General features: G+C 44.4%; 1 protein-coding gene across 4 annotated transcripts in view; it reads right to left on the bottom strand.

The window, feature by feature from the left end:
• LOC122563766 (nuclear GTPase SLIP-GC-like) overlaps positions 1–14,247 on the bottom strand; it is a 147,118-nt gene that overhangs the window by 49,581 nt on the left and 83,290 nt on the right. For all 4 annotated transcript variants that reach the window (XM_087976961.1, XM_087976960.1, XM_087976963.1 and 1 more), the window contains 2 exons: positions 5,397–5,433; positions 5,198–5,314 (listed from right to left, as the gene is read on the bottom strand). In XM_087976961.1, the coding sequence (XP_087833087.1) occupies positions 5,198–5,314; positions 5,397–5,433 (154 nt within the window). The remainder of the gene's footprint in view (positions 1–5,197; positions 5,315–5,396; positions 5,434–14,247) is intronic.

Below are 14,247 nucleotides of genomic sequence, written 5' to 3'. Positions count from 1 at the left end.
CTAAATTCTGACAGGGCCAATGAGGAATATAAAGAAAGTAGGAAAAAACTCAAGCAGGGAATTAGGGGAGCAAGAAGGAGCTATGAAATGACTTTGGCAAGTAGAGTTGGAGAGAATCTCTGTACCTACATTAAAAAGGAGGTTAACCCAGGGAGAAGGTAGGACCACTCAAGGATAAAAGGAGGGAACTTTTCTGCTTGGAGGCAGAGGATGTGGGCAAGATCCAAAATGCGAACTTTATATCTTATTCTGGGTGAATAGAGACACAGAGGATAATGAGATTAGTGTGGCGCATGCTAATATGCTGTGGCATTTTGAGATTAAGAAAGAAGTGGTGTTGGGTCTCTTGAACAGCATTAAAGGTGGATAAGTCCCCAGGGCATTACAGCTTCTGCTATGAGTCCAGAGATGGGTGAGCCCATGGGTGTGCCATTGATTTGTTCATATATTTGGTTGTTGAACGTGAAGTGTGTCGTGAGACACAGGTCCAGTAGTTTGAGTATGCAGTCTTTGTTGATGGGTTCCCCGTCTTGTTGTCTGTTCTGTATGTCCAGCAGGTTGGCTACTGTTTCTCTGGCTGTTTCTCTAGATGTTTCACCTCTATCGACAAAACCCTAGCCAGAGAAACAATAGCCAACCCGCTGGACATACAGAACAGACAACAAGACGGGGAACCCATCAACAAAGACTGCATACTCAAACTACTGGACCTGTGTCTCACGACACACTTCACGTTCAACAACCAAATATATGAACAAATCAATGGCACACCCATGGGCTCACCCATCTCTGGACTCATAGCAGAAGCTGTAATGCAATGATTAGAACAGTCTTACCACATATTCAACCCAAACTCTGGGTTAGATATGTAGATGACACCTTTGTAATCATTAAAAACACAGAAATAGAAAACACACACCGGATCATCAACGCCACACTCACAGGAATCCGATTCACTAGGAGAGGAAGAAAAGGACAACCAACTCCTATTCCTATACACGATGGTACAGAGAACACCGAACGGAGAATTCACCACAAAGGTATACAGGAAAGCCACACACACACACAGACCAAGTCCTGAACTATGAAAGCAACCACCCCAACACACACAAAAGAGGTCGCATCATGACACTGTTCAAAAGAGCCACAACACACTGCAGCAAACCAGAACTGCAAAAAGAAGAACACCTCTACAATGTATTCGCCAAAAACGGATACCCCCACAATTTCATCAACAGATGCCTAAGGGAAAGACAACGGAACGGGGACTTGCCACAACCCAAAGGACTAGCCACGTTACCATACATCAAGAACATTTCTGAACGGACAGCCAGACTACTGCGACCACTAGGACTCATAACAGCACACAAACCAACAGCCATTCTCAGACAACAACTCACCAAGACAAAGGATCCGATACCCAACATGAGCAAAACCAACAGTGTACAAAATCCCATGCAAGGACTGCACAAAACACTACACAGGACAAACAGGAAGACAGCTAACGATCCGTATCCATGAACACCAACTAGCCACGAAACGACACAACCAGCCACACACGCAGATGTCAAGCAACACGGGTTTGACTGGGACAACACTACTATTCTGGGACAAACAGAACAGCCAGGGAATTCCGCGAGGCATGGCACTCATCCACAGATTCTATCAACAAACACATCGACCTGGACCCAATATACCGGCCACTGCAGTGGAGAGCTGGAACTGACAACCGGAAGCGGCAGATTCAAACCACTACAAATGCCGGAGGAAAGATCACAGAAGCGCTTCACAGGAGGCTCCCAAGAACTGAGGATGTCACCTAGACAGGGGACGAAACGTCTGCAACACAAGTTCCCAGCTCGGCGAACAGAATCACAACAATAACAGGTATTTTTCTAGCAGAAATTCGAAGTTGTGCACAGAATTTGAGATAGGCAAGAAACCGGTCATAATGTGTTAAGGAGCCACTTCCAGAGAGCTAAGGACTTGAACCCCATGGCAGGACCCTGATGGCATGAGGGAAAGAAACTGTTGCACAGTCTGACCGAGAGAGACAGAATGCTCCTGTATCTTCTGCCAGATGGCAGGAGGGAGACGAGTTTGAGTGAGGAGTGTGTGGAGTCTTCCACAATACTCTTAGCCTTTCGGATGCAGCATGTGGTGTAAATAACTAATTAGATTAGATTCACTACAGTATGGAAACAGGCTCTTCGGCCCAACAAGTCCACACCAACCGTCTGAAGAGTAACCCATGCAGACCCATTCCCCTACCTTATATTTATCCCTTACTAATTACCTAACACTACAGGCAATTTAGCATGGCCAATTCACCTGACCTGCACATCTTTGGATTGTGGCAGGAAACTGGAGCACCCAGAGGAAACCCACACAGACATGGGGAGAATGTCTGTGTGGAGTTTGCACAGTCGTCTGAGCCAGGGGTCGAACCTGGGTCCCTGGCATTGAGGCAGCAGTGCTAACCACTGAGCCACCTTGCCACCCCTGATGGAGAGAAGGGAGACCCTGATGATCTCCTCAGCTGTCCTTACTATCCATTGTAGGATAGTATGATCAGAGATGGTGCATTTCCCGAACTAGGCAGTAATGCAGCAGCTCAGGGTACTCTCAATGAACCCTCTGTAGAAGGCGGTGATGCTGCTGGGCTTTCTTGGCTATGGAGCTAATGTTGTTCCTATGTTCAAGAAGGGAAATAGGGATAAACCAGGAAACAGACAGGTGAATCTCAAATTGGGGAAGCGATTGGAGGCAATTCTTAGGGATAGGATTTATGCACACTTGGAAAAGCATGGCCCCTAATTAGGGACAGTCGGCATGACTTTGTGTAGAGGGAGTCATGCCTTGCCAACTTTTTGAGGTGACCACAATAAGGGTAGAGCAGTGGGATATTGTCCATATGGATTTTAGAAAAGCTTTCAAAAAGGTTCCTCATGGTATGCTCATCCAGAAGATTAAGACGCATGGATCAACAGTGACTTGGCCACATGGATTCAGAAGGGTGATAGAAGGTGTTTTTCTGGTTTAAGATTACTGGCTAATGGTGTTCTGCAGGAATCCATACTGAGACCTCTACTGTTTGTTATATATACAAATGGTTTGGATGAAAATGTAGATAACTAGGTTAGTAAGTATGCACATGATGCAAAGATCAATGGAAATGTCGATAGTTTAGGAGTTTGTTAAAGGATACAATGGGATATAGATCAGTTGCAGATATGGGTGGAGAAATGGCAGATGGAGTTTAATCCAGGTAGGTGCCAGCTGCTGCACTTTGGGACATCAAATCATAGAATACCTACAGTGTAGAAACAGGCCCTTCGGCTCAACAACTCCACACCGACGCTCTGAAGAGCAATGCACTCAAACCCATTCCCTTACCCCATTATCCTATACTTACCCCTAACTAATGCAGCTAACTTACATATGCCTGAACACTATGGGAAATTTAGCTTGGCCAATTCACCTGACCTGCACATCTTTGGATTGTGGACAAAACAGAGCACCTGAAGGAAACCCAAGCAGACATGGGGTGAATGTGCAAATTCCACACAGATAATTGCCAGAGGCTGGAATCAAACCCAGGTACCTTACGCTGTGAGGCAGCAGTGCTAACCACTGAGCCACTGTGTTGTAGCTATATGTTTAGCAAAAGTGTATAGTTCATGGCAGGACCCAGATGTATTGCGAGATCTTGGAAGTTGCCATGCAAGTAGATAGGGTGGTAAATAAAGTGTATGGTATGCTTACCTTTATTGGTAAAGCAATTGAGTACAAGAGTCAGGATGTCATGTTGCAGCTTTATAGGACTTTGGTTAGGCCACATTTAGAGTACTGCATTCAATTCTGGTTGTCACATTACAGAAAGGATGTGAAGGCTTTGGAGAGAGTGCAGGTGAGGTTTATCAGGATGTTGCCTCGATTAGAGGGTATGAGCTCTAAGGAGAGGGTAGAAAAACTCTGGTTGTCTTCTTCGGAGCAGTGGAGGCTGAGGGGAGACTTGATAGAAATCTATAAAATTATGTGATGTATAGATAAGGTTGACAGTCAGAATCTTTCTCCCAGAGTTGAAATAGCATGCATTTAAAGTGAGAGTGGGAAAGTTCAAAAGAGATGCAAGGTGCAAGTTTTCCACACACAGTAGCAGGTGCCTGGAACTTGCTGCCATGGGTGGTGGTGGAGGCAGATACAATAGGGTCATTTAAGGGACTTTTAGATAAGCACATGAATATGCAAAGAATGGAGGGATATGATCAAGGCAGAAGGGATTAGTTGCTGTCCCAAACTCTCATCACATCGTGGTCTGTAACATTACTGAACTACTGATATCATTGTGAGATAGCCTCTTGATCCACATTTTTCATCCTTTCCCATTTACCTCACTCTGGAGACTACTTCTTGCAGTAAACAGTATTCAAAACACTTCTTCCTCCGCACTGAAATCCCACTTTGAACCAAACCTAGATATACTCACTTTATATCTCTCTCAAACAGGCAAAAGCTCCTTTGACTGACTATGCTCTTTACTGACCTCCTTAAATATATATCCATAATACAACAATTTCCCAGCTTTGTATAAATAACAAAACAGCTGTACTACAGCCACTTGAGGGAACAGTATTCCAGATGAAGGGCTTTTGCCCGAAATGTCAATTTTCCGGCTCCTCAGATGCTGTCTGACCTGCTGTGCTTTTCCAGCACCACTCTAATCTTGACTGCAGTCACTTGAGGCCTAGTACTGCCATGGACCCAGGCACATTTGAGTCATGGAGGCAGGGGTATTGTGGGCAGGAGTCATGGGGGATGAGGAGTTGTCAGCAAGGGCGTGAAGGTGGCTGTCAGCAGATGAAAGGCGGTTGGATGATGTCTTTACATCACAGGCTTAATCCCCAAACACTAAACTCCTGCCAGATTAAATGCTCCCCCAACAATAATCCAATCACAGAGAGGGCATTAAATTCCACCCAAAGTACCACATTACGCCCAGTCTAATCAGTACTCATACTATTATTTGCTCGATGACACGGTGAAGTTAATTGCACCTGAGCAGTGTTGAGCAGGAACTCTGCAATGCTTTTCTTATCAGACAGATTTACTTTGAACAGCATCTTCCTTTGGGCCCTGAGCAGTACTTGACCAGCAAGGATAGCACTGAGTGGAAACACCAAATGATAGTGCATACCATCAGTTTAGTCCACTTCTCTTCATACTGTTTCTTCATAGTCTTCTTTACATGTATATTGCGATGTCTTATGCAGTACTGTTTCCGTTTTCTATCATATTCCAGCAGGTCATCATCCTGTTTGAAACAAAAGAAGAATCAATTCTGTCCTCAATGCTGAGTGAGTATAATGTTGAATGTTTCTCTCACAGTCACTTACAGTTAAGTTCATTTCTTCATTAGTTAAACGGTACTCTCTGAAATAAGAAAATCAGAGCACATCAGTATCCAGGCATTAATAAGTCGGCTGACATACTAGCTGTAGCTAAGTAGAAGAACCTCCCACTGAAGTCAGAGACAGAAAGCAGTAGTAAACAGTTGTTTTTCAGATCAGTGAGGCAGTAGCATTTTCCTGGGGTCGCAATGAGGACAATGCTCTCTTTTGTTACGTGGATTTCAGAATAATTTCAAGGTGAACATAATCAATGACATGGAGTATGGAAACATGATGAAAACAGGGTAAGATAGGAACAGACTTCAGGAGGACACAGACAAATAACAGAAGTGTGAAGTGATCAATTTCTGCTGGGAAGAATGAAAATGCAGTAAATGGGGCAATTTGAAATGGAGCTACAAGAATAGCCAGGCTTATTCACAGTAAACTGTAATATCGACAGAGAGAATGGACAAGCTGTGATTATTCCCATTGGAGTGGAGAGAGGTAAAGGCAATTTAACAAACACCCTCATAATCATTAAGTGTCATTGACCTCCCAACCAAAGAGAAAAGATCCTTCCTGTCTGTGCCGCTCAAAGCTCTATACATTTTAATCAAATCTTCATTCAGTCTCCTTTGCTCTAAGGAAAACAACCCCAGTTTATCTAACCTCTCTTCATAACTGAAACTCTCCAACCCAATCAACCCCTGGTAAATCTCCTCCACACCCTCTCCAATGCTGTCACATCCTAGATTTTATAATCTGGATTCCAGAACTGCACAAAATACTCCAGCTATGGCTTAACCAATGTTTTATACAGTTCTAGCATAACCTCAGTGCTCTTAAACTCTATGCCTCAACTAATAAAGTATAACATATGCCTTCTTAAACACTTTATCCACTTGTCCTGTTACCTAAATAAGCCAGTGTACATGCACACCAAGGTCCTTCTGATCCTCACTGTTTCCCAGAGTCCTCCTGTTCATCATGTATTCTCTTGCTTTGTTCACACTGTCCAACCTCATCATCTCACATTTATCCCAATTGAATTTCATTTGCCACTGATCAGTCTACCTAACCAAAAAAGAATAAAGTACCATAGATGCTGGAGATCTGAAACTAAAAAAAAAATGCTGGAGAATCCATGGAAAGAAAAACAAAATTAAGTCCAACCTGGATTTAATTCTGTATTCCGGTCCACAGATTTTACCATACTTGCCAAGTTTCTCCAGCATTTTCTATTTTTGTTCCAGCCGATCTGACCAGCCCATCTATATCCTCACTACAATCACCACACTAATTTTTGTGTCATCTATGAACTTATGAATCAACCTTCCCACATTCAAGCCTACACCATTTATATAGGCCACAAACTGCAAGACCCCAACACTGATCCCCAAGGAACCCCACTGGGCACAAGCTTCCAGTCACAAAAACATTATTTAACCATCATCTTCCTGCCACTCAGCCAATTGTGAACGCAATCTGGCAAATTTCCTTAGATTCATCTCATGGGTTCTTACCTTCACTATCAATCTCCCATGTGGGACCATACCCAGAGCCATCAGGCTCATAGTTGGGCATTTTCTAGACCTCATTGGGGAGATTGCAGGACATGTACAAACATGTAAGTGTTTGGAACCAGGTGGATCTCATTGACTATAAGATCCTTGATTGGCCCAGGTTAACAACCCCAATCAGGAAGCCCTGGCTGACCACCATAAACAGGGATTAATGAGCCCTCTTGTGGTTTAGATTAGATTACAGTGTGGAAACAGGCCCTTCGGCCCAACAAGTCCACACCGACCCGCCGAAGCGAAACCCACCCATACCCCTACATTTACCCCTTTCCTAACACTACGGGCAATTTAGTATGGCCAATTCACCTGACCCTGCACATCTTTGGATGGTGGGAGGAAACCGGAGCACCTGGAGGAAACCCACGCAGACATGGGGAGAACGTGCAAACTCCACACAGTCGCCTGAGGCGGGAATTGAACCCGGGTCTCTGTGAGGCAGCAGTGCTAACCACTGTGCCACCGTGCCGCCCACTTTCTTGTCTAGAGTCCCTACCTCTAGACAAGAAAGCCTGGGTTCAAGTTCACCTGTTCAAAAGGGATCTCATAACATCTTTGAACAGGTTAATTAGGAAAATAAGTTGATTTATAAAAAACAGGCAACTTAGAATATTCTCAGTTCAGGGGCCTGACTCTGAGTTGGCTGGTCACAGCCAGTGTCCTGTGCACAAGTAAATAAAGGGGGACTTGGTGACGGGATAGTGGCCTCTGTGCAGTTATTTCTGTGGCAACAGGACAAAACATACATGCCTGGAGAATATTTGCTCGCAACAGTCATCTTGGAGTTGGGGTAAGTGTTTGTGGCCTCCTGCCTGTATTTGGAAAGTTTGACTCATTTACTATCAAAGACGAGGCCCAGTATTTGGAAAGATTGTGATTTTGTTTTTGTTTTTTCCTCAGGCATATGACACTGGGACAGATGAAAAACAATGAGTAATCCTTCTGACTGCTTGCTGACTTGCAGCATCTTTGATTATAAGGGGCTCAACTTTCCCAGAGACACCAGACACTAAAACCCTCCAAGAGCTGACTGAATTGGTTAGGAACACCCTCACCTGTCTGACTGAACTTGGGGAACACCACTTCAGTGTAGGCAATTGCACAGTCTCATGGAGGGGACATCCTGAGCAGAGGGATCCTAGACCAGCCCTGAGCAAAATCCCACAACAAATGAGCCTTGCCCTAGTGGCTAAAATGTTTTTCAGGATCTGAGCCGTCAAGCCATTGTAGTTGCCTGTATGTAGACTCGAGACAGCGAACAAGTCCAACAATGCCTGATTTGAGTAAGAAAACATGTAGTTTGATACCCTGGAGCGTGCACTCCCTGGAAAGTCCCCCTACATGTGGTTTGAAACAACTAAATTTCTTAGCAATGTTCAAATCAGAACCAATTAAAACTCATGTTTGTTTAAATGGTCACCCAGTTCCCATGGAGGTTGATATTGGTGTAAATATATTTGTGCTTACAGAACCTAACTTTAGTAAGACTCACTGGGGCCTCTAACATTGCAGTTTGTGCAAGACCTCAGCCAGACTGAGAACAAACACTGGGGAACTGTTGCAAGTTAAGGATACATCTGGTCTCCTATTAGAAGCAGTTGATGCAGTTATCATTGATGATAATAAGAAACTTGGGTCCAAGTCTATTGGGGTGTAATTGATTGAGAAAGACTCACCTAAATTGCGTCAAGCTCTTTCAATTAGAAAATGGTTGCCTTAGTAAAGTCCTAGTGAAACACCCAGGAGTTTTTCAGGAAAGGCTTGGGACTATCAAAACTACTTTACATGGAGACCAGCAAACAATTACACGACTTTGCAAGGCCCACCCGGTGCCACTTGCCTTATGGGCAAAAATAGAGGTGGAAATCAGCAGACTGGAGAGTGAAGGAATCATTAAAGCAGTGCAGTTTGCAGAAGGGGCAGCATCAGTCGTACCGATTGTGAAGCCTGACAGCTCTGTTGGCCTTTGTGGAGATTTTAAGCAAATGATAAACCTTTTCTTGCAGCTTGACGAACACCCAATCCATTGCATAGAGGACTTGTACGCAAAGTTGGCAGGAGGGCTGTCCTTTATGAAGGTAGACATGAGCCACGCTTACCTGCAATTGCAACTGGATGAGGAGTCCCAGAAGAATGCCACAATTAACACCAATAAGGATTTATACCAATATACAAGACTGCTATTTGGGGTATCATCAGCCTGTGCCCTTTCCCAGCAGACCATGGACAACATTTTACAAGGACTACCCCAGGTTGCCTTTTATCTGGACAACACACTAATAAGAGGGAAGATCAATAGAGAGCACTTGGAAGACTTGGACATACTGCTTTAACATTTCTCCCAGATGGGCTTATGCCTTAGAAAGGAAAAATATGTCTTCCAAGCTCCTCAAGTGACCTGCCTGGGTTACAGAGTCAACAAAACTGGGTTCCACCAGTTGGAATATCAAGTGAGGGTGATCAATGGAGCCCTGGCTCTCGTGTCTGTCCCTGACTTTTTTAGGTCTTTCCTTGGGTTAATGAATTATTGCAGAAAATTCATACTTGGTCTCCATCTTGGTACCCTCACACCTACTGAAAAAGGGGCATTCTCAAAGCATAGTGTTGGAAAAGCACAGTCGGTCAGGCAGCATCCGCAGAACAGGAGAGTCGATGTTTCGAGCATGAGCTCTTCATTCCTGATGAAGAGCTGATGCTCAACATTGACTCTCCTGCTCCTTGGATGCTGCCTGACCGGCTGTGCTTTCTCAACACCACACATTTTGATTCTGATCTCCAGTAACTGCAGTTCGCATTTTCTCCTGGGGGACTTTCCAGTCCTGAGCAAAGGTTGTCACCAGAAACTGGCTGAACTCCACCAGGATCGTCCAGGGGTTTCCATGATGAAGATGCCACCAAGACACTGTGTAGTGGCCAGGGTTGGATGCCGACATAGCTGCATTGGTGAGGCAGTGCTCAGCTAACAAGAACAAAGGTCACTACAAGCAGCACCCTGACATTTATGGGAAAGGCTGGGTTAACCCATATCCACTATGTTCCTGGTTATCATGGACGTCCAATCAAAGTTCATTCAGCAAAACTCTAGGATGACAGCTCCAAGATGGGAGCATCACTTGCGATATACAGCCTCCTGGACAGACAATGGGGTGTCATTTACCAGCAGGGAATTTGAGTATTTCCTAAAGTCGAATGGCATTTTGCACAGAAGGACAGCTCCATACATGTACCACCTGTTTTGTCCCACAATCCAAAGATGTGCAGATTAGTGTTCAGGAATGTGTAGGGTAGCTGCATTAGTTAGGGGAAATGTCGAGTAATAGGGTAGGAAATGGGTCTGGGTAGGTTACTCTTCGGAGGGTCGGTGTGGACTTGTTGGACCTAATGGCCTGTTTCCACACTGTAGGGATTCTATGATTTTTCCAGCAATTTCTAGTTTTGTTTCTGATTTCCAGCATCTACAGTTCTTAGCTTTTGTTGGTGTTGCAGTGGATGTTAAGGATGTTTCCCTTGTGGGGGAACTTCAGGACTGGGGGCACAGTTTAAAAATGAGGGCCTCCCATTTAAAGTGGAGATGAACAGGAGTTTCTCCTGTGTGTTGTTTTGATTCCTAGAGAGCAGTGGGGACTAGATTACTGAATACAGGACATAGAACAATACAGCGCCGAACAGGCCCTTTGTCCCTCGCTGTTGCGCCGACCTGTGAACTATTCTCAGCTCGTTCCCCTACACTATCCCATCATCATCCATGTGCTTATCCAAAGATTATTTAGATCTCCCTAATGTGGCTGAGTTAACTACATTGGCAGGTAGGGCATTCTACGTGCTTACCACTCTGAGTAAAGAACCTGCCTCTGACATCTGTCTTAAATCTATCACCCCTCAATTTGTAGTTATGCCCTCTTGTACAAGCTGACGTCATCATCCTCGGAAAAAGACTTTCACTGTCTACCCTATCTAATCCTCCAATCAACTTGTATGTCTCTATCAAATCCCCTCTTAGCCGCCTTCTTTCCAATGAGAACAGACCCAAGTCTCTCAGCCTTTCCTCATAAGACATTTCTCCAGACCAGACAACATCCTGGTAAATCTTCTCTGCACCTTTTCCAACGCTTCCACATCCTTCCCGAAATATGGCGATCAGAACTGTACACAATATTCCAAGTGTGGCCGCACCAGTGTTGCAGCATGATATTGCGGCTCCGGAACTCAATCCCTCTACAAATGAAACCTAACACACCGTATGCCTTCTTAACAGCACTATCCACCTGGGTTGCAACTTTCAGGGATCTATGTACATGGACTCTAAGACTCCTCTGCACATCCAGACCCAGTACTCTGCCATCCTGTTATTCTTCCCAAAGTACAGCACCCCACATTTAGCTGCATTGAACTCCATTTGCCACCTCTCAGCCCAATTCTGCAGGAAACCCAAGTCCCCGGCAACATTCTTCCAATCTGTCCACTACTCCACCAACCTGAGTGTCATCTACAAATTTACTAATCCATCTACCTATGCCTGCGTCTAAGTCATTTATAAAAATGACAAATAGCAGTGGTCCCAAAACAGACCCCTGTGGCATACCACTAGTAACTGGACTCCAGACTGAATATTTTCCATCAACCACCACTCGCTATCTCCTTTCCAAAAGCCAGTTTCTAATCCAAACTGCTAAATCACCCTCAATCCCATGCCTCTGCATTTTCTCCAACAGCCTACCATGTGAAACCTTATCAAAGGCTTTACTAAAGTCCATGAATATCACGTCAACTGCCCTACCCTCATCTACATGCTTGCTCACCTTCTCAAAAAACTCAATAAGGTTTGTGAGACATGACCTGCCCTTGACGAAACCATGTTGACTATCTGAAATCAAATTGTTGCTTGCTAGATAATTATAAATCTTATCTCTTATAATCCTATCCAAAACATTTCCGACAACAGAAGTAAGACTCACCAGTCTATAGTTACCTGGGTCATCTCTACTGCCCTTCTTGAACAAGGGCACAACATCTGCAATCCTCCAATCTTCTGGTACTAAACCTGTAGACAATGACCACTCAAATATCAAAGCCAAAGGCTCTGCTATCTCCTCCCTAGCTTCCCAGAGAATCCTCGAATAAATCCCATCCGGCCGAGGGGACTTGTCTACTTTCACTCCTTCTCGAATTGATAACACCTGTTCGTAACTAACCTCGATCCTTTCTAATCTAATATCTTGTACCTCATTCTTCTCAACAATATTCTCCTTTTCCTGCGTGAAAACAGATGAGAAATGTTCGTTTAGCACCTCTCCGATCTCCACAGGGTCCACACTCAACTTCCCACTTTTGTCTTTGACTGCCCTATTCCTACCCTCGTCATCCTCTTATTCGTCACATACCTATAGAAAGCTTTAGGGTTCTCCTTTATTCTATTTGCTAAAGACTGCTCGTGTCCTCTCTTTGCTCTCCTTAACTCTCTCTTTAAATCCTTCCTAGCTGATCTGTAACTCTCCATCACCTCAGCTGAAACCATCTTGCCTTATCACCACATAAGCTTCCGTCTGCTTAACAAGAGATGCAATTTCTGTACTAAACCACAGTTCCCTTATCTTATCACTTCCTCCCTGCCTGACAGGGACATACCTATCAAGGACACACAATATCTGTTCCTTCCAGCTCCACGTTTCCATTGTCTGCATCTCCTACATTTTGCTACCCTATTCTATGCATCCTAATTCTTGCTTAATTGCATTATAATTGTCCTTGCCCCGTCGATAACGTTTGACCTGTCGCATGTACCTATCCCTTTCAATCACTAAACGAAACGTGACTGAATTATGGTCACTCTCTCCAAAGTGCTCACCTACAACTAAATCAAACATATGGCCTGGTTCATTACCAAGCACCAGATCCAGTGTGACCTCCCCTCTTGTCGGCCCTTCAACACACTGTGTCAGGAAACCCTCCTGTACACATTGGACAAAAACTGATCAATCCAACGTACTGGAGTTAGAGCATTTCCAGTCAATGTTGGGGAGTTAAAATCTCCCATAACGACCACCCTGTTCCTTTCACTCCTACCCAGAATAATTTTGCCAATCCTCTCTTCCACCTCCCTGGAACTTTGCCAAGTCTATAAGAAACTCCAAGCAGTGTGACCTCTCCTTTCTTGTTTCTAACTTCAACCCACACTACCTCAGTAGATGAGTCCTCGTCAAAAGTTCTTTCAGCCACTGTTATATTATCCTTGACTAACAAGGCCACACCTCCCCCTCTTTTACTGCCTTACCTGTTCTTTATGAAAGATCTAAACCCTGGAACCTGCAACATCTATTCCTCACCCTGCTCTATCCATGTCTCCGAAATGGCCACAACATCGAAGTCCCAAGTAGCTGTCCATGCTGCAAGCTCACCTATCTTATTTTGGATACTTCTGGCGTGGAAGTAGACACTTCAAACCAGCTTGCTGTCTGCCAGCAAATTTCTGTGACCCTGAAATCCTGTCCCTGTCCTCCCTACAATCATCCTCCTGTGCACTGCAACTACACCTCCGGTTCCCATCCCCCTGCTGAGCTCGTTTAAACCCACCCGAATAGCATCAGCAAATTTCCCACCCAGGATATTAGTATCCCTCTCGGTCAAGTGAAGATTGTCCTGTTTGTACCACCTTCCCCAGAATGAGCCCCAATTATCCAAATACCTGAAACCCTCCCTCCTGCACCATCCTTGCAGCCACGTGTACAGCTGATATCTCTCCCTATTCCTTGCCTCAGCTGATATCTTTCCCTATTCCCTAATATGATCAAAGCTGAGTTAAGTAAATGATCAACAAGACAGTGAGGGTTTTGGTGGTCAGGTAAGAAAATGTAGGGAAGGCCACAATCCGATCAGCCATCATCCATACTGAATGGTGAAACAGGGTAATGGCCCCAAATCTTTGCTACAATTTCTTATGATCATCCAACAGAATAAGAAGATAAGTCAGGGTGTATAATGTAGTCAATATATTTAGGTCACTGCTGTTATTCGCATCATGCTGTGAGACAAGACGGGCCAAGAGCTATATGATGATGGATGCATGATCAGACTGTAGCCTGACTGCTCTCATTCTGATTCTCTCTCTCTCTGCTCTGAAATTATTACTCAGAAGTTCCAGAGTCATAGTGTCACAAAGGTGTACAGCACAGAAACAGAACAATCTGTCCAACTCGTCAACGCCGACCATATATTCTACATTAACCTCGTCCTATTTTCCAGCACTTGGCCCATATTCATCTAAAGCTTCCTATTCGTAT

Source organism: Chiloscyllium plagiosum, unplaced genomic scaffold, assembly GCF_037043375.1.
Source record: "Chiloscyllium plagiosum isolate Xiang-an unplaced genomic scaffold, Cpla_swu_hap1 HiC_scaffold_30, whole genome shotgun sequence".
NCBI classification, from domain to species: domain Eukaryota; kingdom Metazoa; phylum Chordata; class Chondrichthyes; order Orectolobiformes; family Hemiscylliidae; genus Chiloscyllium; species Chiloscyllium plagiosum.
The sequence above is the reverse complement of the archived record's forward strand: the minus strand, read 5'-3'. Positions and strand labels throughout refer to the sequence as shown.